Source organism: Anser anser, assembly GCF_964211835.1.
Source record: "Anser anser genome assembly, chromosome: Z".
Lineage (NCBI taxonomy): Eukaryota > Metazoa > Chordata > Aves > Anseriformes > Anatidae > Anser > Anser anser.
The window spans coordinates 44,804,982-44,831,648 of NC_139723.1; the positions used below are offsets into that span (position 1 = coordinate 44,804,982).

Here is a 26,667-nt window from a genome sequence, read left to right on the forward strand (position 1 = left end):
TTTGTGGACGACATGAAGCCAACCATATCCTGGGCTACATCAAATGAAGCATGGCCAGCAGGTCAAGGGAGGTGATTTTCCCCCTCTAATCCACTCTCATGAAACCCCATCTGGAGTACTGCATTCAGGACTGGGGCCCCCTGTATAAGAAAGACATGGACTTGATAAAGCAGGTGCAGAGGAGGGCCATGAAGATGATCAAAGGGCTGGAACATCTCTTCTATGAAGACAGGCTGAGGAGAGAATGCTCCAGAGAGACCTTATAGCAGCCTTTCCTAGAGGAAATTCTTCACTGTGAGGTTGGTGAGGCACTGTAACAGGTTGCCCAGAGAAGCTGTGGATGCCCCATCCTGGGAGGTGTTCAAGACCATGTTGGATGAGGACCTGAGCAACCTGATCTAGTGTGTGGCATGGGCGGGGGGCTGGAATTAGGTGGTCTTTAAGATCCTTTCCAACCCGAGCCATTCTATGATTCTATGATTCTGTGATTCTATGCTTATGGTTTCTATTAGTAAGGATTTATATTGAACTATATGGAAGATATGCATTTTTTTTAAAGCTGCAGTGGAACTACAAGCCAGAGACCTGTTAGTTCCCTGTTAGTGTAACTTCTCAAGGATGACTCTCTTGAATTATGGAATTGTTATCATAGCAGAAGTGGTAGTCCTGTGGAACTTCTGCTATGAGCCTGTGGAGTGCCTGTGGCGTCCTGTGTAGCTTTTGACTGTCAAGGACTACCTTGTGCATGTGTTTTCCTCTATTTATAAACGTAAATAATAACTATTCCAAAGAGCAAACATATTTTCTGTCTTTTTTTATTTTTAGTAAAGAGTAGGACTTAGAAAACTTAGCAGTCCTCTTCAGCCTAACCAGTATAGCCAAAGGTCTGTACAGCCATGTGTCCCTCAATAGAGTATTATACGTAGTGTCTTTCAAAAACCCAGGCTTTTACATATTATTTTCCACAAACAAAAGAGAAAAATTGACTGTGTAGACTTATACTAGCTATCAGCAACTAACATGTAGCCAGAGCCAAATATTACTCCTGCTGCTTCTTTTGGCAGCCAATTCAGTCACCTCTGTCCTGTTTGGATTTTGTCAGATGAATAAGACTTGTGGACTTTTTCAATTTAACTTGCGGATTTATTTATTTATTTATTTTTATTTTTATTTATTTATTTTAATTGAAGGTATCCTTATTGATCTGGAAGCTATAGTTTTTTTTCTTCAGCAAATGGTGCTGTCAGTGATCATCTTTCTGAGATAATTTAATCACAGGAATACTTACAGCAGAGTTCACCCAATTAGTAGCCACATTCTGTCAATTAAGAAAACACAAAGTAATGTAGTCATCAGAATTAATTTTAATTTATCAGTTGTTATTAGATACAATTTTATATTTATACTTTCTATGGGTTTGTTTACGCTATTACTTTCCTACTCTATGTTGAAAAACAGATGATTTGTCTTTTGATTGTATTGGTGATTAACTGACACATTGTCACTTTCAAATCTTATTCTTTGGATTGCATTAAATGGATAAATTTGAGTACTTAGACATAATTATATATTTTGAAAATGAGCACTAATAATGATCTTAATTGAAAACAAGCTCTTACAGCTTATTGCTTGATGGATGTACTTTGTAGCATAGTATATATTCATGTCAAAATAGCACTTAAAGATACACACACACACACACACACACACAAAAACAAAAACAATCAAACAAAAAAACAGCCTAAAATGAGAATGATAACCATATTCCAAGCTACAGGTTACACCTGAGACAGACCAGTACAGTGCTCATTGCTGTTACTTTTCTTAAATTCTTAGATGCCATGTTTTGAATTACAGTAATTCCTCTTACTTCTATGAAATGAATGATTGTAAAAAGTATTAAAGAAAAAACCAACACATAATAATATTACATTTCTGTTTCTATCTTTATTTAAATATGGTGGAATAAATTTAATTTATTCCCCTAAGACTTCTGTCTATGCTTAACAGTAATTAGGTAGTTTGTCCTGTTGATATGCCCTATTTGCAAGTTTACATTTAAGTGTCTCTTCACTGTTTACATGATTCAGACTGTATAGTAAATTCTGATTCTTCAGGACACAACAATTTAAATTAAGACTTCTCATTTCTTCCTCCAGACTTGGTACTGCAAAAACCCAGGGTCCTGCATGTCTCTTATTCAGGTGTAATTAAAGAACATTGAAGCTGCAGTTCAGAGTATATAAGATATTGCATGAGTGGGACTGCAGCCTCCAAAGTGGGTTGGCACATGAAAAATGTTGTTTTGCAAGTTACAGAAATTTACCGCACATGGCTGGTTCATCTTGCATTTAACTAGTCTGAAATAAAATCTAGATGAATAGCTGGTCCATTGAAATGTTACACATGCCTCTTTCTATTAATACTTTTGGTGCATGAATTGTATTTCATTTTTTGTTACTTAAGCTGTCTGGCTTAAACATGACCCTGCTGAACAAGTGGCAAAATTCTTGATGCACATATGAATCCTCTTTCATTTATATTGACTAGTTCAAGCTCAGTTACCAAACCCACAAAACTGCAACAGGACAGCTGTTAGAAATACTTAGCTCTTCTTACCACTGTTGGAAATGGGAATTGTAAAGGAAGAGGGACTTCTTTTTCTTTATCCTAGTCATCAATATATTTATCTATATCTAGGTTGTTTTCCAGACATGTGTCACTTGACAATCATTCTCCAGAATTAATTGCCACCCCAGGGTCCTGTGAGAACTACTGTAGCTCTGTTCAGGTGTAGTCTTGACGATTCTCTATACTAGTAAATAAATGAACGTGCCTAGGAGTATTCCTGGGTGCTGCAATTAGTCCACATGGCATGGCACATGTCTGAGGAGCTGATTGCATGCACACCCAGTTTTGGGAACTGTCTCTGGACCATTTTCACTGCCTGGGAATTGTTCAAAGGCTGCTAGGTGAAACAGGTCCCATTTATGCCAAATGGTCTAATAATTTTCTAGCTGTTGCAGCTGCATTGTAGTGTCTAGGAACAAGCACTGAAATGCTGAGGATGAGAAAAACTAGCTATTTAAGTTGGACAAGTGGATGAAGTGTCATTTCCTAACCTTGAAAGTTATACATTAAAATTCACCTTTAGTTAAAGATGTTTACAAATTCCTCCATCATTTCTAGAGCATTTTTCTTTCCCAGTTTATGCATCATTTCCCTTTCTTTCCCTTGATTTTTCTACATCATGGAAAATGAAATTCAACTGTCATCAATATTTGTAGGATTCTGCATTTAATATTTATGCATGGCTTTCAAAATATAAAGCTGGATCAGGCGTTATGGTGGTGCCATGTGTAGATCTCTGTGTGTATAAAAACAATGAAGGTATTCATAAATATATTTGGCAGAATTTAGGGTTAACTTGTCTTTCCTCTGTGAGTCTCTGGGTATGCTTGTTGGCTAGATTTTGCCATGTCGGTCTGGAGTGTATGAAGCACTGCTTCTGCAGAGATATCACTTTGGATGTAATTACAAAACTCCATAGTAATGGCAAAAGTTAAGAGTTTGGCTTTCCAGAAAGATATCCTTTGGTCCTTGGCTGTAGTTCCAGCATTTTCTGCTAGATCCTCATAATTTAATGCAAATATGAAAGAATTATTATTTTCTTTATATCCAGAATATAATTTTGAAGTCATTCACAGCTAACATTTAAAATACAACCAGTTTGTATTACAGGATCTTGCCAGCACAACAGTGTATTATACTCACATTACAGTAATTCACAGTCTTTTTTTTAAATTATCTAATTTTATAAGCTTTACATTACATTTTTCACAATCACAGCTCTCAAAGATGGCCTGTTTTACAGCATCTATGATGTAGCTATTTTAAGCTACTTTTTAACTAATACTGTATAGTACAGAAATTAATGAAGAATAAATCTGATGCAGATTGTATTTTATTTAAAGCCACACTTTTAAAAAGTTTCATCTTAAATGTAAGAATGATTATACACATCTTTGAGACAGTTGCAATGAATTACATAAAAATAATTTTTTAATTAAAAAAAAACCCTTTTCTGTTGCTCTGGATTACCTGTAAACAGTTTAACCTTTTTTTTTCTTTTTTTTTTTTTTTTTTTTCTTTCTTACTTGCTTTAAGCCATTTATTCAAGATTATCCACTATATTGTCCTTTCTTTTAGCTTGAAAGTTAAGAGCTCAAGATGTGTTTTTGAAATTAGAGCTGTTCTCATTCCTGCTAAAGGTAAAGTCAGGTAATACGTTTTTTCTCCCTGATCAGATGGGTGAGTGTGGTGGCCCATTTGTGCTAAAAAAAAACACAACAGTCAGCAGAGTGCATTACGTTAACTGACACATAGCTACAGAGTTTTATGAAATGCAATACAAATATATCTAAATGCTCTTAGCTCAACAGTGTAGACAACCAAAGCGCTTAAACTTCATCACAGCCAAATTCTAGCCTAATGTAGCTGACTGAGCAGCAGTTCCTTGGGCTTCAGAAGCCAGTTGTTTTAGGCAAAAGATCATATTGCCACTGAAAACACTTATTTTTACTTACCCAGAATTCACTTTCCATGGATGTTGTCTAATATTTACTTAGAGCTTGCTGAATACATGAACATCGTACAATCACTGTAAAAGATTCGTGAGCAATACAGTTTGTGCAAAAAGTTTCACCTGCACAAAAATAACACAGTGAAAGAAGTTATTTTTGTAGCCTTATCCAGTTGTGTAACTCTTTAATATCTGTAAGATGATACACATATTTAAAAGCTGTAATAAGTCTGTTAATGGATTTGGGTTCATAAGATCATTATTTTTCTTCATGCCTTAGAAGCTGATGAGAAGGAGTCTAGTTTCAGAGAGTTTTTAGAGGAGAAAATGTCCAACTGAACTGAATGCATTTTTCACTCATTTTAGACTATGTTGCTGAGATGCATTGTCTTTTCTACAGTTTGTACAATGAGAAAAAAGACTCTCTTATATTGGCAGAAACTCTGGCAGATTTCTCATGTCTTTTGTCTGAGACTTGCCTGAGACTGAAATCTCATTCCTCTTCAAGATTAATGAGCACAGTATTTTATCTAACATTCTAGAAGAATGAGTGTGGCTTTATAACTTTGCACTTCTTTTATTGTTTGTTTTACTTTTCAGCTCTGAGTCATGTAACCTTTAATCTTCTTAGCTATAAGGAACCCATGAATTTCCTTTAACGCTTTCCTATTTAGAAGATCCTTAAGAAATGCCATTACTATACCTTTCTTCTTGCCCTGCCTGTCTGTACTTCTATTGCAATATTTTTGGTTGCACACTACCTTAAATAACAATTATAGTAAATAAGTATTAATCTATTATTGTTTATTGTAATAACTAATACCTATTGCAATAAATATTTAATGTTTCTTAATGTCCTTATTTTTATTTCTCAAGTGATACAGAATTAACCTTGCTTAGGTGGAGAAAAGTGAAATCAGTTTTGTTCACATTTATTCAACGGTTGTGGCCTGGCTGTGAAATAACTATTTCCAAAGTGCTATATATTCAGGGAGTAAATTCTTATAACAGCATCATCTCAGGTGTTTTTCTGAACTTTCATACTTGCAGAGGCCTACGTGGGATAGTTCCATGCTGGTACCTAACACCAGAATTTTTCTCTGGCACTGATGCCATGGCATTGCTCATTTCATTATTTAACTGACTTGCCTTCCAAAACACGGTGGCCACATTAAAACTGGCTTATCCTGTTTTCTTAACTGTGTTTGTTAGGACAGAGAAATCCTTTTGTCCTGTGCTGGGGAATTGTTCTAAGCAATTTTTAAGTTTCAGTGCCTTTGGCTGAGCTCTGGCACTTTCAAAATGGTTGGTTGCCATCAAGTGGGCTGAGAGACACCTTTCAAAACCGCTTTCAAAGGGGCATTGACCAGTTCTGTCTTACCCAGTGAAATTGTGCAGATGCCTGATGTTCTGGGCAATACCCAGAGCTTGCCTAATATGAACAGGAGAAAGTTTCATATAATGAAACAGTGGCAGACACTTTCACAAAAGACAAAGTAGAAAGAAGTATTGATTGTGTGTCTTCTTTACAGAGCAGCATAAAGGTAAAAGCGTTGCACACAGCCTGGGAGACTGATTCAATAATCACTGTCTGAACCACTTCTCAGTTTGAGCGGATTCAGATTTTTTATTTCCATATAAGGAACCCTGTCCTCTGGCTGTTTTACAGCTAAGTTAATATACACCTTTTAGCAAGAATCTATGAAAATAACGTAAGCATTTTGGGGTCGGAGAGAAATGAAGAATGGACCAGTGATCCATTGGCATAAGGAAAACTGACACCTGGTATCTGCTCCAAAGACCTTTTGATCTAGTTACAATGCACTGTAAAACACAGAAATGGTACTTTGAGCAGTTGGATGCTTCTCAGCTCTATTACTGTCCCAGTTAGTTTTGTGGTTAGAGCATTTTACAGAGAAAAAAGAAAGGTAAGTTTAAATCGCCTCAGGCAGGGAGTTAAACTTGGGTCTCCGACTTCTAGGGAAACATTCCAACACATTGAGCAGGAAAGAGGTTAAGAGGAGGGTTAAACAGGTACCTTTCTGTCTGAAAGGAAAACCTGTACCTTGCAATATTTTTGAAAGTGCTTTGGCACCATTCTGCAGAAAAAAGGTCAAAACCTATCCTAACTGGAAGAAGGTACGTCCATCACATGAACAATGTTGAATGCATGTGGGGAATCACATTTTGAGATGCCCACTTACTCAAGAGGAGAGAAGGCTTTAAGCAGATAATTCTATTTATTTATTTATTTGACTATTACATTTGGGAAAAGTATGAGGACTTACAAGCACACAGGGAAGGCTTGCATGCCTGATAATTTGCATGTTTTTCCAACACTGCAAGAAAAAAAAAAACAACAAGTTACTATTGTAACCCAGAAAACTTGCTTTGCTTATGTATTGAGACTACTCTGTCCTTTGCAGAACTACAAGCGACTCTCTTCTTGATTTCTGTAGGAAACTTAGGATACTGATTCATATGAATTTCATCTTCTAAGACCATGCCCAAAGGAAAGTTTGCTCCATGGTGAAATACAAAATAATGAGCAGCATATAATAATCCTAATTTAATAAATGACTTTTCCATTGATATGTTTTTTTTCTTTGTTCACAGGATAACTTTATTTTCAGCTCTGTTCATCAATGGACCTGTAGAATTTTGGTTTAGATTAGTTTATTCTACAGCTATAGAGGAAGAAATAGTAAGAAATTAGACAGTGGTCAGTTTTTCTCTTTAGAGAGCAATGTAATTACGACTTGCTCTAGCAATCCAGCCTTACCACAAGAAAATAATGACAGAATGGAGCTCTGATTTCTTTGAGCTTCATAGAATTGAAAAAATGAGGGAAGAAAAGCCTCTATTTTCTGAGGACAGTTGTGTTTCTTTCAGTGTTAAACATTCTCATTTGCCCCTTTGTTTCTGAGGAAGTGCCTGACAGTAGAAGGAAGGACACAGTGATTTCTTTTGCATTTCACTCAGCTAGTTCTGCATTTAAGTTCCTGTTCACTAAAAAGCAACTGGCATTTGTCAGGTCAAACACATTAAAAATAGGACAGAATAAATAATGAAAAAAAAAGTCAAGATATCACAAAAATCATCATGAAAGCCTTCCTGTAAAAGGTGAAATTCATAACCATTTGTTCTTAGCTCCTTTATGTTATTCAAAATCATTACAAATTTTGAGAATAGGCAACTTGACAGCATGTCTTTAGAACAGTCTTCTTCTGCCATTTCTGGGTTGGAATATTCTTGTTAGAACAGCATCAGGATAACTGCTAATGCTTCCAGACTTGGCCCAGCAGTCATTATTGGTCATTTCAGTGTCTCCCTGGCTACTCAGTTGATCATACAGACAAAAGATTTTAAAAAGGCTGTCAGATGTTCATTCCTCTTTTGCTGCCAATACTCGATTATTTCTGCAAAAGCATCTTGGGTACTTTACTGTTCCATTATTAATGGTCTGTTTGCTCTATTACAGGCTGAAGATGCTTCATCTCTATGGTTTCCACTTCAGTCCTCATCTGGAGTCCATTAAAGAAATTGATAAAACCATGAAAGTCTTTTGTGATCTCACTGTCCCAGCTGCTAACATATCAGTTGAATGAAGTTTTATGTGTCTTGAGAGATGTTTTTAGCTATTAATGTACTAGCACTTTGACAAAGAGCTTTTATGTCACTTTGTGTCTCATTTTTTTTGGTAAAATCTAAACCTAAGATCTTGTTCCTTTGCAATATTATGTAAGTTACTTAATTTCTGTGCCTTGACCTGAGTTTTTTAAGATATAGATTACGCCTTTTTCCCTTCAGAGGTTATACTGACACAATGTATCTGAAAATGAGTAGAGTCTACATGATGCCTGCTACTGAATACATTGTCCATAGTTTTTAATTGAAAAAAATAGGGGTGAATCACAATCGGTAGTAGTAAAATTTATGTGTCAGGGAATGAGAGTATGTAGGAATGGTCTGTAACCTACCTAGATTTGGGATTTAAGTACGTGCACCTATCATGAGGTGTATGCCTGGTTATAACTGGATAATTTATGAGCTCTCTAGCTTATTTTGCTGGGCAGCTGCATTCCTCTGCTCTTTTCTTCCCGGGGCAATGATTTCATGTGATGCCACACCTCCCTTTTCTGGCTTCCTTGTCTTTTCTAATCCCTACCGTTTAAACTCTGTGTTTGTAACAGCATCAAAACCTACGTTTTTTCAATCAGTAAATATACGACATTTTTGTAGTGATACAATGTGTCTATCGTTTTATGTTTTATCTCAAGCCTCCCCGAAATTCCTGTGTATGGTTTCAAGATTTCTTGTCTCTTCAGCCAAAAAGATGCTCAAGCTAGGTGGAGTGTTTCATGACAAGATGAAATAAAACAGATTGAAATTAAGCTTGGGGTATTTATTTTTTTTTTTAAAGAAAAGCTTTTTAAGAAAAAGACAGAAAAAAAAGTTTTGCTTTTGCATATTTATTTAATTTAGAATTAGGTTTAAAAGGACACATCCTTCTAAGAACAAGCATATAATTTCAGAAGAAAGCACTCTCTTGCTGGGAATCCTGCCTTCATTACTCACTCTTAAGTCTCATCAAACAAAGCATCTTTTGTTTGCTATCTCTGTTCTGGTGCATTAGGACCATTTGACTGAACCATGGTCTGCCAAGCAAGCACTATTTGCCTGGCATTGTGCAATAATGCGGGTACCATCTGTTTTGCAGGATATACCTATCCCATTGCAGAGCTAAATGACACACTGTACTTCACCTCAGTACCTGAGATTTATGTGACAAAACTTCTGCAATAGTGGAAAAGAAGAAAGACGTTGAAGACCACATTCTCTTTTATGATGTTACAGTTTACCACTGATGGGCAGCTCAGCACCATCACAGCTGCTCTCTCATTCCCCCTCCTCTGTAGGACGGGGAGAAAAGATGATGAAAAAGCTCAAGGGTTGAGATAAGGACAGGGAGATCACTCACCATTAACTGTCATGGGCAAAACAGACTCAGAATAGGGAAATTAATATGATTTATTGCCTATCACTAGCAGACTAGAACAGTGAGAAACTAAAAGCAAACTAAAAACACCTTCCCTTTTCTACCTCCTCCCCCTAAGTGGCACAGGGGAAGGGGGAATGGAGGCTGTGGTCAGTCCATAGCGCTTTGTCTTTGCTACTCCTTCACTCTCTGCCCCTGCTCCACGTGGGGTCCCTCCCACGGGATGCCGTCCTTCCTGAACCGAGCCTGCGGGGGCTGCCCACAGGCAGCAGCTCTTCAAGAACTGCTCCCACATGGCTCCGTACCACGGGGTCCATCCCCCAGGAGCAAATTGCTCTAGCACGGGTCCCCCATGGGCAGCAGCTCCTCCCAGACCTCTTGCTCCTGCGTGGGCTCCTCTCCACGGGCTGCAGCTCCCACCGGGCCTCCTGCCCCCTCCTAAGGGAGGTCTGGCCTCAAATCTTCTCCACCAGAGGCTTCTCCACAGGCCGCAGGGGAACTTCTGCTCCAGTGTCTGGAGCACCTCCTGCCCTCCTTCTGCATTTACTTTGGTGTCTGCAGGGCTGTTCCTCAATCCTCTTTCCCAGCTGCTGTTTCTTAGTGTTTTAATGCTTTCTTAAATATGCTCTCACAAAGGCACAACCAATGTTGCTCATCTCTGTCCAGCAGCAGGTGGACAGAGCTGGCTTTGGGAGCTGGCTGGAGCTGGCTCTGTTCGGACATGGGGCAGCTGCTGGGCTCTGCTCACAGAGGTCACCCCTACAGCCCCCATGCTACCAAACCCTTGCCACTTAAACCCAATACAGACACTCACTGAATCCACAAGGGATTTTCTGCATATGAAGGCAGAAATCTGGCCCACACAGATGCTGCATTGGGAAATATTACGATACATTTATATATCTTGATTTAAAATAGAATGTTAATATGAAGATTTCCATTTGTTTTCAATGTCATTTATTATTTCCTTGTATCATATAGGCAGAAACGTAAGGCTTAGATGCAGACCTTTCACAGAATCACAGAATCACAGAATCGTCTAGGTTGGAAGAGACCTCCAAGATCACTGAGTCCAACCTCTGACCTAACACTAACAAGTCCTCCACTAAACCATATCACTAAGGGCTACATCTAAACGTCTTTTAAAGACCTCCAGGGATGGTGACTCAACCACTTCCCTGGGCAGCCTATTTCAGTGCCTAACAACCCTTTCAGTAAGGAAGTTCTTCCTAATATCCAACCTAAACCTCCACCGGCACAACTTTAGCCCATTCCCCCTCGTCCTGTCACCAGGCACGTAGGAGAACAGACCAACCCCCACCTCGCTACAGCCTCCTTTAAGGTACCTGTAGAGTGTGATAAGGTCGCCCCTGAGCCTCCTCTTCTCCAGGCTAAACAATCCGAGCTCCCTCAGCCACTCAAGACCTTTCAAGACTGAGGCAAAGAAGGCATTAAGCACCTCAGCTTTTTCCTCATCCCTTGTAACCAAGTTTCCCCCTGCATCCAGCAAAGGATGGAGATTCTCCTTAGTCCTCCTTTTGGTGATGATGTATTTGTAAAAACATTTTTTGTTATCTTTAACAGCAGTAGCCAGATTTAGCTCCAGACGAGCTTTGGCCCTTCTAATTTTGTCCCTGCACAGCCTCACAACAGCCTTATAGTCCTCCTGAGTGGCCCGCCCTCTTTTCCAAAGATTATAAACCCTCTTTTTTCTCCTAAGCTCGAACCACAACTCTCTGTTCAGCCAGGCTGGTCTTCTTCCGCACTGGCTCGTCTTTGGGCACGTGGGGACAGACCGCTCCTGAGCCATTAAGATTTCCTTCTTGAAGAGTGCCCAGCCTTCCTGGACTCCTCTGCCCTTCAGAACCACTTCCCAAGGGACTCTGCCAACCAGTGTCCTGAACAGCTCAAAGTCAGCCCTCCGGAAGTCCAAGACAGCAGTTTTACTGGTCCCCTTCCTGGTTTCGCCAAGAATAGAGAACTGAACCATTTCGTGGTCACTCTGCCCAAGATAGCTCCTGACCACCACATCTCCCACCAGTCTGTCACTGTTTGTGAACAGAAGGTCTAGCAGGGCACCTCCCCTGGTAGGCTCTCTAACCAGCTGCATCAGGAAGCTATCTTCCACGCTCTCCAGAAACCTCCTAGACTGCTTTCTCTGGGCTGTGTTGTGCTTCCAGGATATGTCTGGGAAGTTGAAGTCCCCCACGAGAACAAGCGCTGACGATTTCGCAACTTCTGCCAGCTGCCTGTAGAACTCCTCATCTGTCTCCTCATCCTGGTTCGGTGGTCTATAACAGACCTCCACCAGGGTGCTTGCCTTGTTGGCCTTCCCGCTGATCCTAACCCACAGAGACTCAACCTTATCAGTCCCAGCCTCAAGTTCCACAACATCAAAACACTCTCTAATACAGAGAGCCACACCACCACACCTTCTGTGATGCCTGTCCCTTGTGAAGAGCCTATAGCCAGACATTGGAGCACTCCCGTCATGAGAGTGGTCCCACCACATTTCCGTGATGGCAACCAAGTCATAGCCTGCCTGCTGCACGAAGGAAGCAGGCAGCAGGAAGGTAAAATCCAAAGTCATGTAAATACAGGATTATATGGAAAGATTTGGGAGAAGATGGTGTTAAATCTCAGAGGAAAAAAGATGGGGGTGATATGTCCAAAGTCTATGTCCTCTACTTAGCAGCCCAGGATAGACACTGTGACAAGAGCTATGCGCGACGGAGTGAGGACAAACAAACATCAGCTCAGTGAACGTGCAGCCACAAAAGTAAAGAGGAAGGTGAGCACATTGATCTGATGAGGAACTCCTTGTCTAGTGAGACACATTCGACACCTGCTGCGGTTGAGCTCAGAAGCCTGCCAACACTGAAAGCCAAGTGTCCTGACTGTTATGAACAGAGAACTGTAGGTGTAAACAAGATAAGTTTGTCATTTCCGATGGCTGAGTAACAGCTATCATCAGCCCTGTTGGGGCTTCATGATTGACTCGGTCAATTCTTTGGGTACAAAAATTAGGCTGACAGGTGAGAAAACATGGAACACAAAGAACTCTTCTGTCAAATTAACTCTGCTTTACTAAAACACTAGGTTTTGATAGAATATGAGAATCTTAGGATGATACCCCTTTGCTACACATAGTAGTTTTATCGTTCTAACAGAAATGTACCAAAAAGTGACAAAAAGTGTTAAAAAGTGTCAAAAACATATACAATCATATATTGAAGCCCTTCAACATTTATGTTTAGGCTACAATTTATATTCCCAGTTACTTAGTGGCTGAATTTATCTAGAGTGCAAGGGAACATTTCACAAAAAAATCCATTGAAAAAATTCAGATAGGTATTTGTAGGATTTTAAACTGAGTCTGTCTAACCCTGGCAAAATAGTAATCAAAAGCTGTAAAACCATTAGTTTCCTTTGAGGGCATTCCACACTTCTTGGGCAAAGGAGCATTTCATAATCCATTTGCAATGTGTGATTTATTGTAATGAGAGGTCAGCTGGCCTGCGTGTGCTTTGCTGGACCATGTTCTTACCCTCGGGCTCTATTTCAGTGAATAAGGAAACACGGTTTTGTGAGGAGGTGGATTTGCATTCTGGTTATCACAACTTCGGTATGTGCAATTTACATTTTCAGATAAGGAAGAATAAGTGGAGGGGAATATAAAACATCTCAGTTAAGAATGTAACTGCTTCCGATGAAAAGCGAGCTTTTACCAAGGACTTAGAAAAAGTGAGGAGCCTTGACTTCTGTCGAGAAAGACGGAAGCTAGTTCTGCTATACAAAGCACTGAAATCTGGCTCCTTCGGTTTATTGATTTTGCGCTTTCACTGTTTTCACAACGTCCCTGCCTAAATCACTGCTGGTGGGACAGTCGCAGGCGCTCTCTCCACAACATTTAACCCGAAACTGCTCACGGGCAGCGGGAACCTACGTGGTGAAACCTGGGGTAGCCGCGGTTTCCTTGCCTGCCGCTAACACAAAGAGCAGTTTTGTGCTGCTGGCACCGGGCACCTTCCCGGGGGCTCCGGGGCGAGCAGGTGCCGTGCCGTGCCGTGCCGTACCGTTCCGTGCCGTGCCGCACCCTTCACCCTCCCTCTCCTCTCCGGCCACCTCGGCGCTTGTTGCCGGCCAGAGCCGCCCCCGTGCCCGCCTCCCTCCGGGGGCACCGGGGCGGAGCAGGGCCCGTCCCGTCCCGTCCCGTCCCGCCCCGCCGAGCGCAGGGCGCAGTGCTGCCGCCAGCCCGGGCCGTGCCGTGCCGTGCCGTGCCGTGCCGCGGGCAGAGACGGGGGCGATGGACCCCGACGGGGAGGACCTGTCCCGGCTGCGCGCCCTCTTCCTGTCTTGCGACGCCAACGGCTCGGGCCGCATCGAGCGGGAGGACTTCGCGGCGCTCTGCGCCGAGCTGCGGGTGCGGCCGGAGGAGGCCGAGGCCATCTTCCAGCGCCTCGACAGCGACCGCGACGGGGCCATCACCTTCCCGGAGTTCGCCCGCGGCTTCCGCGGCGCCACCCGGCGGCGGCCCGGAGCCGGCCGCGGGGAGCCGCGGGACGGGGGAGACGACGAGGGGGAGACGGCGGCGGCGTGGGCCGCCGCGGGGCTGGAGCAGCCCTGGAGGGACTTCGAGGTCCGGCTGGGGGACGAGGCGAGGTTCATCCCCAGGTAAGCCCTGTCCCGTCCCGTCCCGTCCCGTCCCGTCGGGCGCAGCGCTGCCCTGCGCCTCCCCTGATGCCACACAGCAATCCGACGGGCACTGCTTCGCCCCAGTGTCAGCGGGAAAGAAGAAGACCGAGGGGTAGATTTCGGGCATTAAAGCTGGGTATGGTGGGTCTATCAGTACGAAGCTGGTTGCATTTCACTGATACGTATTTTGGGGGTCAGCAGTAGCCTGCCTGAAACTGCAGGTGCTCTGTGTTCTTACAAAGATCTTGGCCATAGAAAGTACAGGGTAATTCTGCTTAATTCAAAAATTGCAACTTGAACTGGAAAACAAGCAATCTGAGTTAAAGGGCAGCTTGTTCAGGGGCAATTGAAACAGATACATGACCATATGCGAAGGGGCTTGTGTCAAACTCCAGCAGAGCTGTCTGTGAGATCCACAGGCTCTAATTAAAAGCATGTCAGAACCTGTGTAACTTTTCCACCAATCAAGTCGATTGTACAGTTTGTTGCTTTACAGGAACACAAATCATTGGCAAATTTATCATTCCAGACTTCATGTAACACACCTTAAATTACTCCTGAACCCAATAGTTTGGTTCTAGCTACTTTTAAAAATCCATTTGGCTCTTGCAATGACAAATGTTTTAAAAGAGATGTCCTGTAGGTTAAAGAACTTACTGTTCATGCCCAGAACCAGAGTAGGTTGCTTTTTACTGAACTGAAAAATAAGCCTCTTGTTTGAAAGTCTGCAGAAGCAATTCAGAACTTAACCTGAAGCCAGAGAGAAAATCAATAGGAGATGGAAAAGTGTGACTCATGAACAGTGATGGCTTGTGAAAGCATCCATCACCTTTTGGTAATAAGCCTATCTCCATCTCTTGATTACTGTGTTTGCAGCAGCAGGGTTTGAATGTAGTCTGGTTGCTTGTCTAAGAGGGCAGTAGGACGGGACAGAACTAACTCTCTTGGGTTTGAGTGTCCAGACATGTCATTTAATTATATTGTTTTAGGATTATTATGCATCAAGTTGCAAACAGAACTGAATGCTGATAATTAAATACATGTGTGCCAGGTGGGCAGTTATTTGTTGTAACATTTCCCATTCATGTTTAGCTTTATAAATACCTTTGAACATCCTTCACAGCTGGCTGTATTTGTTAGGTGTGTGCCAACGTCAGCCGAAGAACAGTGTGCCCTTTGTTTTTCCTGTTTTTTCTCGTTCCTGTGCTGAAGCACTAGAAGCAGGTCTTTGTTACAGCTCAACTTTTTTTCTTTTCTCTCCATTTATGACCCATATCTTTTTGTGTTGAAATATATCTGATATATATATATATTTATGTCCCACTGAAAACATTTCGACCAATTATATGAGTGAGCAACGAATACATATAAAGTGTTAAAGTCTGGGCATGGGAGAGATTTTAAAGAGCAGAATATAACAAAACCATGTAATGTAGAAGCTGGTACTTCAAAAACATGTTTATCTTTTTATTTAAATTATTAAATTATTGTTTTTTTTTTTTTTTTTAATGTTTTCTAAGAACAGGCCTAGGTTGGCACAGACCTGCCTCTTCAATACTTTAAAAGAGTCTGCGTTCTCACATTGTGGTTTATTACCCTTCATATGTTAGCTGTAACATTTGCGTTGAAAATCATGAGAAGAGTAATTACAAGAAAGAAACTCCTCAAATAGAGATGAGTGGAGTTAGTTGTCCATATTTTTGATCTCAGTCTTGGGGGAACTTGGAGGTTCAGTCCCTCAAGGTATTGTGCATTCTGGTCCTGCTCTAGCAAAACAGTGTCACATGCTTTGATGCTGTTGTGGTTTGTACAGCAAAAAGCAAGGTGCAGGAGATTAAACTGATGAGATAAAAATATGACTGAATTGAGGAGAAAATTACCCAGCAGCTGTGGTCTGTGTCATTCTTGAGTTTGATCAAATACCCATGGAAATCAAAAGGAAATTTTTCACTGATATCAGCACATGTGGTTCAGCCTCTTTTTCTATAAATGGGCTTTTAAAAGCCATAAATAAGTCACCGTAATAGCAAGGAAAACCCAGTAACACCGATCAATATCCTAACTCAGCCCTTAATGGAGTAGCAGGCATTAGATGCAACATTGTTTACTGTTAGGTACTGCCTAGTACTGTACTAAAATGAGCATATTTTGAATGTAGTTAATTTTTGAAAATATATTTTTGTTGTGGGATGGACCTTGTCTCTGTATTTTGATGTCTGGGTTGCATAGTTCTGTTACCTTATATTGTGAAACATTCAAGTCCATTTTGGAGTTGTATCTTGTGTAGTTAAACAACGGTGGTAACACCGAAAAGTTTCTTTTCAGCCCTGCTCCTTCTTTTCCCAATCTGAACAGATTTTCAGGGCTGAATTCAGTTAGGTTTCTTTGTAAGGTGGTCACTGTGAGTCAAATTATTGTTTGTCTTAGTCTTCACATGTACTCAGTGAGCAATTGTGCCTCTAGTACAAAAAAGTGGAGTCTTTCCAGGCTAGTGACCTAGTATAATGTGTGAAGTCAGATTTTAGTGGAATTGCGTAGAGGGTTGGGTATTTTTTTGGCATTCATTTAATTTAAAATGCAACTACTCCTTCTTTGTTGTTATATTCAATCTGCTATAGTGAGTAATTAAACACAAAAAGGTTGCTGTACTTTTGATTTACATGTAGAAAATTGCCAACGGGGGTATAGCTGTGTGAGCTATAGTAGATCTACTTTATTAGAACTCAGACACATCCATTGGTTTATTCCTCTAAGAAGTATTTGCAGTTATCTAGAAGTAGACAAAAAAAAAAAAAGAAAAAAAAAGAAAAAAAAAGAAAAAAAAAAGAAGGAATTTAGCTATTTGGTGCTCCAGGCAGCGAGTACTCCAGTGTATTTCTTGCGCTAGAAGGGTTTAGCCTGTGGTTGTGTTACTGGTGTTGCATTCTGGTTTAATACGTGGTCATCCTCAGGTCTGTTTGGATTTCCGTGGTAAGATGAGAAGTTTCCCTCCACTCCCTTAGCAGGCATGCACTCCTTTAAGTACGCGAGGAGGTCTCGTGATAGCTACTCTTCTGCTTTTCTAACTTGGAACAAAGAATGATCCAACGTCCACTGGTGCGTCAGGACAAAACCTATTCTTATGATCCCTATGGCAGTTATTTCTGTCTGTAAATCATGGGCAAAAACTTCCCAGAAAACGTATTCTGAAATTTAAATTTCAAAGATCTTAAATCAGAAGGAGCAAAGATTTGAACTGCGTGTATCGTGTGCCTTCTTGTTTATTGCTGGGATAAACTGTATCCCTTTCAACAATAGCAGGCAGTATTTCTGTGATATTTGGGATAATCTATTTAGAAAATGAACTAAATTAATTTCAGCATGAATGTAGGTGAATCTAGAGAAGAAAGTTTGTATCCCTGTTTTGAGTTAAATTCTTCTGCTTCTGACAGAAGCCTCTCCACTGCCTTGGCTGTTCATCTGAGGGTCTGTTTCTTTTGCCTCTTTTCTGCATTGCCATACTGTGAGATTTTATGCATTGTAAAATTACAAAGTTTCCTAATTTAATTGTGATCACAGTTCACTCCTAAATATGTAATCTGGACCTGTATAGAAAATGTTGGTCTGGTAGACATCATAAAATGAGAAAAGAGTGTTGTTTTTAACAGTAGCAGCTTAACCTGTGAAGTTGGATGATGCTCATGGCATATGCTGCTGTGCAACATGAGAGGAGGTGGGCTCTTCTGCAGAAAAAACAGTCCAGAACTCATTATGCACTTGCTGTCATGAGCCAGAATGGATTTTGTGCCAAGGTGAATAGAAAACTCAGCTTCAGCTCTTGTCAGGAGATTATGTTTACTTCCAGGAGATGAAGAGCCATGATACTAGCAGTGGAATTTCCTTGGAAGTTGACGTGTGTTTCTCAGAGAGGGAGTGAATGCAAAGCCTGTGGAGAAGCAGCTGCTAGGGCAACCTTTATCACAGTGCTGGAGACGGGATCTGTGCTGTAGGATTTTGTCTTGTCTTCTAATACATCTCACAATGAGGGGTTGGCAAATGGGTCTGCTGGAAGTGTGTGGAAGTGTGGAGGACTTTCTGTGAGCTACAAGTCTTTCAGAGCTGCCTTAGGTTTTCCTGCCAGTTATTTTTTTCCCTTTAATCAGAACAGCATCTGTACCAAATAACTTAGTCTCTTAGCATTTGTTTTCCTGAAATTTTTGTGTCTCATTTTCCATAGACCCATCCTTTGGAACATTCTGCCTCTCCACGGACTTTATCTTTCCCTCCTTTCCTACAGGCTTTTCCACACCTGCCCCACTACTTGCTCCAAGCTACACGTCTGTCCTTGGGCAGGGAACAGTATTTATTCCTTGGAACAGTATTTATTCCTTGGAAACACTAGAAGTCCCTTCCCTGCAAATCCGCTGCCACTCCCTTGCCCAGACTCTCTCACCGGGGGGTTGAGGATTTATTCTTCTTTTAATGCAGTTCAATTAGTGAAAGGACTTATAAAGAAAAGCTGATACTAAAATAAATGCTGTGCTTCAGGTTGAGAAATACTTCAAAGTTTAATTTGTATGAACGTTTCATGTAATTGTGTCTTTCCTCAGGGCTCTTACTCTAGGAGAAGGCATTAGACACTCACCTGGGACACAAGGTTTTCTGAACAGGCTATTTCCCTATCCTTGGTAGTACACATAGGCTATTGATCTCCAGTGTAAGGACAGATGTCTAATGCCTGATCTTTCTCTTGCTTTGACCACCCAGCTCAGATGCTCCTGGCTCAGAAAACCTTGCATTTCATCCTTTCATACCCACACCAGAACAGAGGTGCTACAGGAGTAGGAGTGATTTTTACAAGCTCATGTACACTGGGAAGAGACCATTCAAAGAGAGAACATTCTAAAGCCTAGAAACAGGGGCATATTATTATTATTGTTATCAGTATGTAGACATGTTTAAGTGTAGTGGTGATTGTCTTTGCTTCTACCCGCACATACAAAATCAGAAGCTATACTTTACCTGTGCCTGAAGGATGTCTGGGTCAACAAATCAAAGAGAAAGTTTGAAAGTTGGGGACCTTAAGTCTGCAGGTAATAACACGGATAAGAAAGAGGACGGAAGTGAAGGCAGAGATCAGAAAAGCAGCAATGGATGTTGCTGAAAAAACCATACATATATATATATATGTAGACAGAAAGACCTCTTTCGAGTTAATGTAAAAGCTCTTGCTGGAGAACAATTTGGTCTAGTTTTCTTACCTCTCATTGCAGTCCTAGCCCAGTGAGATTCTTCAGCCCACGGACACTTCCAGTCCAAGTGGGCTTCTATCTTGTCCTGCTGCATTGTGGTCTTCTGAGTGCTCTGCACAGGTGGGCCCTGAAATTCTGCTGGTACCTTTGTAAGTCTCTACCTTTCTAAATCAGACCCTGGTAAATATACACAAAATAGTGGTGGAAGAAACGCTGAATCATTACCATGCCAGGGGAAGTGGTATTATAACATCACTGTCAAATCTTTGATTTTTGCCTGTTTTCCGAAAGCTTATTGCACTTGGTCTTTTACTTGGTGGAGAACTGCACTGCATATACAGCCCATCCGGTCAGGCTAAGCAGAACATGTAACATAAACTTTCTCTGCAACTAGGTAGGGAATATGCGTAAGAAACCCAGCAACCATAGAGTTACTCTTCTTTGATACATTCCACCAACTTCATTTGAGCTGCATTCAGAGGGTGGACTGGTAGGCAAACTGTCATTCAGCCATTCAAAACAATACTGTGAATTGATATGAATTGGTTTAAATAAAATTATGCCATGTAATATCATCTCAGTGTCTGATCTCTCTCTCTTTTTTTTTTTTTTCCTTTTTTTTTTTTTTTCCCTCTGGTCTTTCTCCATTCTACTTTGGTATTTTAAATCTATCATATTACAGATGGCATTATCATCAGGGCAGATTTATTTTCTTTCTGTAATGCAGTAACTCTATGTAATACAGTATTATGTGAAGTTATTAAAATATTAGTTAGTTAATACAATTACAATTAATATAATTACAGTTAATAATTTTACAGAGAACCTAAACTAGTAAAACCTTTGAGATGAGGTAAGGTAAAGTCAGAGCAGTATCTGGTCAGGATACTGTACTTTTTGGACCTATAAGTGCTTTGTGCTTATACTTCATGGTAGATGGTACAAGCGTAGAACCAGAGGGTCCAAAGTGACAGTTTCTTTCATGTTATATTTGAAAATGCTCTTTCTATGCAATTGTGAAGCTTTACAGCTGTGTTTGTGTGGAACTTAAAGGGGGTACAGCTTTTAATCTATTTAAAAGGGGATTTCTGGATTTCAAGAAACACTAATTTTAAAGGACAAACCTGAGCATTTCGTATGAATTTTGTTGAAATTGAAGCAAAGGCATTTTAGTTTCCTTTTTTTTTTTTTTTGTCCAGAGCAAAGACTATTCAGTATTCAGGAGACAGCTCAGTGAAGTCTATTTGTGAAATCTCCCTCAATAAATAATTTTGAGTTTTAATCTCTCTTTTTAAATCTCCCTCAATAAATAATTTTGAATTTGCAAAAAGAAATAGCATGTCCAGGAGAGAACTGGAGATAAATAAATTTAGCAATATCTATTGCAACTAGTTTGTCCTGCTGCGGTGAAGTCACTAATGCTTAGCAAATCGTGTAGAGGAGTGATTTAAAATATGGAAAGAGATGATTAAGAACAATTCTTCTCGTAATCATCAAATACTTATTGCATGCTGATATACAGTATATATAACTTCATCCTTCTAAAATCATGTGAAAATATAAAATATTATCACAATATGTTTTCTGCTAATGCATCATGGATGCTTGGAGTGATTAAGTCAGTAAGAGTCTTCCCAATTCATGAAAGTGTATTACTGCTTGCTGAAGGCGTAAGTAATCAAGTAGGGTCCCATCAATTTTGTTGCATTAATCCATTTCTCCTGCGTTTTTGTGTTGCTACAGTAGTTGTTGATCCATGTTTTTAATTGAGATATCCTGTAAGGCTGGCGTAGAAGCACTCAGGTGAGTGTCACTGAGAATTTTAGTGGCCAATTTCTATCTAAAAAAGTCTTGCGTGTCCTTTCCAGGATTCTGTGCAGTTGTGTTTGGATGGTTATTGTTTTGCTTCCTAAAACTAGGTCACAGATGTTTTGAGTCCATTTGTATGGTAGCCAGTCACTGGGCTGAGGAGGAACAATAAATAAAAGAGTTTTTGGTATCACAGGCAAAATTAACTCTTACAGTAACTACTTTGTGCTTCTAACTACTACATCTTAAAACAGAGCAGACAGCCATATGGCAGAAGCACAGCAGTGTGCAGAGATTGATTTCTGTCTTCAGGCATCTGTATTTGCATAAACTTTGCAAAGAAGCTGCGGGAGGGAGTGACTGGCACTCTTGTAAAGAGAACAAACTTGCAGAAATACATTATTCTCCTACGAATGTCTTCTGATCCTGGCACAAAGTACTGTAGTGAAGGGCCAGACTAATTAGTTGACTCTCCAGTCCAACAGCATAAGACACCATACCTTCCATTTTGCTACAGCCGATAACAGTCCTTGTGGTAGGAGACTTCTGGCGTTGTGCATGGGTTGTTTTCAGTCACAGGACTTTCAGGACAGGTGGAGGTACAGTGTAGTTTTATGGATGCAGCTTCTTTGACCTGAAGTTAGCAAATGACTAACCCTGCACAAGATGGGGCAAGAAAGAGTACCAAGATAACCCTATATTCTTGTGAAAATAAGTGATGTAGGTCCTTAAATATCCTACCATAAATCGGTAGGCTGTGATTTGGAAGAATCCCAGAGAAACGTTTGCTCAAGTAATGAACGTTTTGTGTTAACATCGAGTAAAAGGTAATTTTGCCGCTGTTTGGTTGCTTTCTAGGAAATAAGGTTATTAGTAGGCATCTCCTTGGCAACACTGAAATTTAAAGGAAAAAAAAGATAATTGCAGAATACAGATCTTATATTTGTATTTCTTATTCCTAAAAATTATATACACTGACCTAGATTGTGTTGAATGTATCTGCCTCAGAAGATTGATAACCTCTGTCCATCTTGCTGTGGCTAGTGCCATTTCTGTTTTACATGCCACACTTCTAAAGGGGTATGTGTACATTGACACTGTGTGAAGAAGTGACATTCTTCAGCAGCTAATTTCAAATACACACAGTAGCTGTTTCTATCTAAAATTTGAGACTGTTCTGTAATGGTGTATTAGCTGTTTTGGTGAGGTGTTTATACCTCTGAAGGACGACTGCTGAAGTGCCAGGAATTTGTGAGATGCAACATATGTTACCATATCCTGCTATCAGACTAAATGGAATTTCAAGTAAAGGGACTACAGAGAGACTGCATTTTGTAATTTTTGAAGTACAGTCATGCTCCAGCTTCAAGGCTAATCAGCAGTAATGGAAGTGTGGTAGGAAATCTGTGAATGGTATTACCTCGGGACACTCAACTTACTGTTTGGCCAGTTGCTGATACTTGGAATTCAGTGTTTAAATACAACCAATCTATTGTACACTTGCAATTTAACTGAGACCTGGTGAACCTCAATCACAAATTTATTTTGTGATATGTGCTGTTATCACAAGCATTCTAAATTTCTCTATTGTGCTGTAATCTTTCAGCACAGAAATTTCACATACGTCTGAATGATGTAATAGTACAGAGTGAAAGAAGGCAGATTTTAAATGATTTTTTTGTTGTTATTTTTTCCTGATTTTAGTATTTTCGATGGTGTTATTTTAACTGAGTGTGATTGCCAAGGAAAATGTCCCTTAACTGTTTTTTAAAGGTAGAATACTGAGTAAACATATGTTTGGGGAGTTCTTTAATGAAATACTGCTTATACATATGTTGTAGCATCTGATGATCAGATAAATCTGTATGTTATTGTAACCATTTGTGAACCTTGATATTACTCTGTTTAAATGATATTTAAATGAAATTGTATGCATACATAGTCAGAGTCAAGTTTACATTAATTTTAACTTCTGTAGATACTGAATACACCTAAATCATAAGCCTTCATAAAGGAGACCGTTTGCAAGAGAGAAACATATAGGTACACAAAAATGCCTCTGGCTTCAGTAAATCTGTATTTTCTGTGGTGGTGTTATGTTTCTGTATATTGAAATAAGTATCTGCATTTCATACGGAAACTTATGTTTTGGTTTCCTGAAATATTTAATTGTTTAAAATCTCAGCTACAGGAGCAATTCTGGTACAGTTGTAATAAAATAAATTATACTTTTAGTGGGAAGATCATACAGAAGAAGCAGAGTGCTGGAAAGTTGATAATTTAAACTGTGGAAGTATCTCAGGCGGGAAAACCACATTGAATGTTGATATCATAGTTGTAGTGAATGTCTTCATTAGCACTGCCTTCATAGAAGATAGAAGAGTACCATCTCTCTAATAAGGAGGATCATTAAATCAGAGGTTAAGCTTTCCTGTAACAATAAAAGGAGGACAGGTATTTGTGATGTGTTAGATATGGTGTCAGACCAGAAATTTGCAAAACATCATTTCTCTTTACATTTCTGCCACTGGTATGATGTATTTCCTCATGACTGGTCTGCTTCCTGCACTTTTGTAGACCTGCCCTTCCGTTTTAACGTTTTTCTTTTTTTCTTTTCTTTTCTTTTTTCTTTTCTTTTCTTTTTTCTTCTCTTCTCTTCTCTTCTCTTCTCTTCTCTTCTCTTCTCTTCTCTTCTCTTCTCTTCTCTTCTCTTCTCTTCTCTTCTCTTCTCTTCTCTTCTCTTCTCTTCTCTTCTCTTCTCTTCTCTTCTCTTCTCTTCTCTTCTCTTCTCTTCTCTTCTCTTCTCTTCTCTTCTCTTCTCTTCTCTCTCTTCTCTCTCTTCTCTTCTCTTCTCTTCTCTTCTCTTCTCTTCTCTTCTCTTCTCTTCTCTTCTCTTCTCTTCTCTTCTCTTCTCTTCTCTTCTCTTCTCTTCTCTTCTCTTCTCTTCTCTTCTCTTCTCTTCTCTTCTCTTCTCTTCTCTTCTCTTCTCTTCTCTTCTCTTCTCTTCTCTTCTCTTCTCTTCTCTTCTCTTCTCTTCTCTTCTCTTCTCTTCTCTTCTCTTCTCTTCTCTTCTCTTCTCTTCTCTTCTCTTCTCTTCTCTTCTCTTCTCTTCTCTTCTCTTCTGCCTTGCCTCGCCTCGCCCTGCCCTGCCCTGCCCTGCCCTGCCCTGCCCTGCCCTGCCCCTGCCCCTGCCCCTGCCCCTGCCCCTGCCCCTGCCCCTCCCCTCCCTTCCCCTCCCTTCCCCTTCCCCTTCCTCTTCCCCTTCCCCTTCCCCTTCCCCTTCCCCTTCCCCTTCCCCTTCCCCTTCCCCTTCCCCTTCCCCTTCCCCTTCCCCTTCCCCTTCCCCTTCCCCTTCCCCTTCCCCTTCCCCTTCCCCTTCCCCTTCCCCTTCCCCTTCCCCTTCCCCTTCCCCTTCCCCTTCCCCTTCCCCTTCCCTTCCCCCTTCCCCTTCCCCTCCCCCTCCCCCTTCCCCTCCCCTCCCTTCCCCTCCCTTCCCCTTCCCCTTCCCCTTCTTTTTCTTTCTTTTCTTTCTTCTTTTTTTCTCTGTAAATTCTTGAATACCTGCCTGTGTTCTGGTATATTCTGTACATGGCAGTCAGCTTCAGTTGTCCTTGGGATTGCTAAATTCTGATGTTATAGAATTTTCTATGATAAATTGCCTTATGATAATCCAGGTATTGGAACCAAGCTGGCATGTAACACAAACCGTTACCTGAGATTACTAATGGTATGACCAGAAATTAGAGCTTTTTACAAACTAATCTATGTAATAACATTTTGATGCTTATGCTATTGTTTGTTTTTGCATCTTGTTAAAATGGTTTGCTTTGACAATTAAAACTGTACAGAATCTACAGGAATGAGTCCAGATTAAATGGGAATCAGAACATTGTACTCCTGCATTGGGGCAGCCATTAAGAAGCAGTATAAATTTCAGGGGGTCTTTTAATAACTTAAGGATCTACAGAGACTTTTTATTTTTTTCTTTATATATTTGTTGTCTTTCACATAAGAGTTATGTATAAAATTAGCTTCTTACTTTTTTTTTCTTTTACTTTTATTTATTTATTTATTTATTTATTTATTTATTTACTATGTGTGTGGTACAAAACAGGGCTGCCATTATTAGGGGTGCAGACTTCAGCACCGAAATACTTTGTTTTAAGTGAGAGACCTGTATTTTCTTTTCCCCTGCAACCCTGCCCACGTTTATAAGAGATATGAAGACTAAAAGTCCAACAGGTGTGGGAGCATCAGACTTTGTATGGATAGCTGTCTTTGCTTCTGTGCCTCTGTGGGCTGCTTTTTGCTTTTCTCAGAGTTTTGCAGGCCATGCATATTTCCATATTGCTACAAAGATATTGTTACCTGTATTCAGTTTTCAAAATAGCTTCAGCCTACCTAGCAAACCTCAGTCATTTTACCCCCTGTAGTGGTGTCACAGGACATATGACCAGCCCCTACTCTACCTTAAACATCCATTTTTACTTAGGTGGTTGGTGTGCTTACCCACTTTCACATTTTTATGCAGCTTGCTATAGCATTATACCTCTCCACAGATTATAATTAACATTACAGCCACCAGAAATGTTGATTTGCATTGTGGATTACTCCAGTGGCATGCTCTTCAATACATCACGAATATAAGTACAAAAAATTGACTAAAATTAAAAAAAGATTTTTCTACAGTAGCTATATTAAGGAAAGGGAAAGGGTAAAAATAATTTAGAAGAATTCAGACCTATCTTGTTGAATGTTCAATGTCTGTATCTGACTTGTTAAATTTTAAAAATAGGCAATAAAGGGAACTACCTTCATTTGTAATACATTTTTCAAACCTCTTACAGAGCATTGTTCCAAGTAAGTCTGTTAAAAAGGTATCTGTCTTTTTCAGACAAGAGCAAGTCAGTGTTCTGTATCAGAACATACACATAGTGGAACCAAGATTAATCCAGCCGTACGAACATGTCATTAAGAACTTCATCAGAGAGATCAAGCTTCAAAACACAGAGATGGAAACCTTGGCCATCGCTGTCAAAAGGTATAGTGAGTTGTGCTTCCAGTTCAGTTATGCAGTTACATTTTTCTCTATCACACTTTCTTGGATTAAACTACTGGAAGTCAATGCCAAATATGCCTGAGTGTTTTCATAAACTGAGTTCAAAAGTTAGTTTATATGCACATGTGCATAAACATTCCCTGTTCATACTTTGGATAAGGTCTATCTGTGTTCTTATGTTTAATGCCTTAATGTATTTTGACTCCTCTTCCATGCCTGTACCTTTGAGGTTTAGCATACTCTCCCATTACAATTTCATTTGAAAAAATGTATTTTTGCTTCTCCTGAGCTC

General features: G+C 40.2%; 1 protein-coding gene across 4 annotated transcripts in view; it reads left to right on the forward strand.

Annotated features, from left to right (window-relative positions):
- Positions 1-12,996: 12,996 nt before the first annotated feature.
- RASEF (RAS and EF-hand domain containing) overlaps positions 12,997-26,667 on the forward strand; it is a 41,798-nt gene continuing 28,127 nt past the window's right edge. For 2 of the 4 annotated variants that reach the window (XR_014576417.1, XM_083816245.1), the window contains exons 1-2: positions 12,999-14,255; positions 26,211-26,357. Coding sequence is in view for 3 of the 4 variants with exons in the window: in XM_083816245.1 (XP_083672371.1) it covers positions 13,888-14,255; positions 26,211-26,357 (515 nt within the window). In the remaining variant the exon portion in view is untranslated. Of the gene's footprint in view, positions 14,256-26,210; positions 26,358-26,667 lie in introns of all 4 variants that reach the window. The other 2 variants (XM_083816244.1, XM_083816243.1) reach the window with 2 other exon arrangements.